This window comes from Myotis davidii, unplaced genomic scaffold, assembly GCF_000327345.1.
Source record: "Myotis davidii unplaced genomic scaffold, ASM32734v1 scaffold1577, whole genome shotgun sequence".
NCBI classification, from domain to species: Eukaryota; Metazoa; Chordata; class Mammalia; order Chiroptera; family Vespertilionidae; genus Myotis; species Myotis davidii.
The window spans coordinates 126,787-129,171 of NW_006288857.1; the positions used below are offsets into that span (position 1 = coordinate 126,787).

Sequence of the window (2,385 nt, forward strand, 5' to 3'; positions counted from 1 at the left end):
CACCCTCCCACATGCCCTTCCAGGGGTGGGCAAACTTTTTGACTCGAGGGCCACAATGGGTTCTTAAACTGGACCGGAGGGCCGGAACAAAAGCATGGATGGAGTGTTTGTGTGAACTAATATAAATTCAAAGTAAACATCATTTCATAAAAGGGTACGGTCTTTTTTCTTTTTAGTTTTATTCATTTCAAACGGGCCGGATCCGGCCCGCGGGCCGTAGTTTGCCCACGGCTGGTGTAGACTCATGGATTGAGATGGTGAGTCACACCTCGATTGGGTCTTACAACTGACGATATGAATGGGCATGGACATTGGTGGGAACTGGAGACTCGGAACTCTGGCCCAGTGACACTGCTTCCAGATATGACAGCAGGAAGTGAATCTTGTCTGCCGCTGGGGAAGGGTGGGAGGATAAATGCTTTCAATGTCTGTCACTGGGACAGTAAAGCATGCTGGGCAGAGGCACCTTAAGAATGGGCTTTATGCCCTGGCCGGGTGGCTCAGTTGGTTGGCACATCATCCCATACACCAAAACGGAGTTCAACCCCTGGTCAGAGCACACACCCAGATTGCAGGTTTAATCCCATCAGGACGTGTGCGAGAGGCAACCAATTGATGTTTCTCTCTCCCTCCTTCCCTCATTCTCTCCCTCCCTTTACAAAATCAATAAAAAAATTTTTTTAAAAGCATGGGCTTTATGAGAGAGTGTGCACTGAGCAGTCAGGGGGCAGACTGTCACTGGCATACACAGTGCCTCCCCAGACCTTCCAGAATTATCTCTCCAGCCCACAGCCACAGATGAGGGGCGGGTCTGAACCCTAAGTTAGAACCATGTGCTCCTACCCCTCCCTAGCTGTCCCCTTGGGCCAAGGCTGGACACCTAACTCCTCAGCTGAGCTGAAGTCCCTTTGAGAATGTCAGCGAACCAGTGAACAGAGATGACTGCGGTCTCTAGAATTAGAGCGTCACCTAGACTGAGGGTCAGGGCTGCCATTGGCCATGGGTGTTATCACCGAGCCGAGAGCCCGGGGGATGGGGACAGGCAGGGAACCGCTGAGATCGGAGACCACGTGGCCCAAGAACCCTAGAGCAGCAGTATTTCCTGTCGACATCCCATCAAATACACCCCGTTCCTTATCATAAAATGAGCTCAAGTGGGTTTCTGTTTCTTAAAAGCAAAAGTTTCAAACGCAGAGAGAGAAAGAGATGGAGGAGGAAGTAGAAGGGTTTGGTAGGAAGAGGGATGGTTAGGAGTCATGGGAGGATGGCGGGGAGAGCTGAGTGCGTGAGGAAGAGCTGAGAGGGTGTGGCAAGAAGACACAGGGAGGCTCACGAGGCAAGGAGGGAAGACAGAGACGCTGGGAGGAGAGAAGAGAAGGGGAGTGAAGGTGAGACCCAGAGCGAGGAGATGGAGAGGAAGCAGGATAGAGAAGGAGGCAGCGGAGAGAGTCAGGGCAGGGCAGAGAGGAAAGAGCCCGGGCCTTGGCAGAGTGCGGTACCTGTTGGAGACTGCTGCTCCAGACACAGTGCTGCCAGCCCCCGTCCGCACCCTTGGAGTCCAGACAGGAGGTACAGTTGGGCAGGAGGTGACAGGGAGTGGGGCAGGGCAGTGGGGGCGATGATTCCACTGGCATCGGGGACACGTTCAGCAGAGAGTGGCTGAAGCATGTCCAGTCGTAGGTGGGCTGCACAGAGAGGATGCGGCGGGTCTCCCCTAGGGTTGGGGGCATAGTGATTAGAACTGGAGTGCTGGGAGCCCCTCCTCCCTCAGACCAGGAGTCCAGGCCCCCAGACCCTCCACCCTCAGACCAGTAGTCCAGGCCCCCAGCCCCTCCTCCCTCAGATCAGGAGTCCATATCTCCAGCCCCTCCTCCCTCAGACCAAGAGTCCAGGCCCCCAGCCCCCCAGCCCCTCCTCCCTCAGAGACAGGAGTCCAGGCCCCCAAACTCTCCTTTCAGGGACCCAGCCTCGGTGCTCACCTGTCCTCTTGAACTGCCGTGTCCACATGCACTTGCCCTCCCTGGTACACTGCTCGCAGTCGGCAGCCCCACACGCAGCCTCTGAGCAGTTCCCTGCCCAGAAGACCTCTCGCTGATTGATCCGACAGTCATTCTCTGAGGTGCAGGACCCGTTGCGCCCGATGCAGGCACCCTCGGGACAATTGGTACACCACTTACAGCGGGGGACAGATGCCTGGTGGGGGAAGACAGACTCTATGAGGTCCTCGGGGTCCCCAGCATCCCTCCTGACCCAGATCCTCCCACCCAATCACAGCCGAAGAGCATGGTGGTTCCTGAGCCCCTCCACCCTCCCTCACACCACGCACCTCTCCATCTCCAGGCTGCAGGGTCCGGGGATGGCGGGCAAGGCACTCACTGCAGGTCC

The 2,385-nt window shown here is 56.6% G+C and overlaps 1 protein-coding gene across 1 annotated transcript in view; it reads right to left on the bottom strand.

Annotated features, from left to right (window-relative positions):
- The window catches only part of MEGF8 (multiple EGF like domains 8), a 42,468-nt gene that overhangs the window by 10,157 nt on the left and 29,926 nt on the right, over positions 1 to 2,385 (bottom strand). The window contains exons 32-34 of the mRNA XM_006761081.2: positions 2,327 to 2,381; positions 1,980 to 2,193; positions 1,500 to 1,714 (exon numbers count right to left, since the gene is read on the bottom strand). Of these exons, the coding sequence (XP_006761144.1) occupies positions 1,500 to 1,714; positions 1,980 to 2,193; positions 2,327 to 2,381 (484 nt within the window). The remainder of the gene's footprint in view (positions 1 to 1,499; positions 1,715 to 1,979; positions 2,194 to 2,326; positions 2,382 to 2,385) is intronic.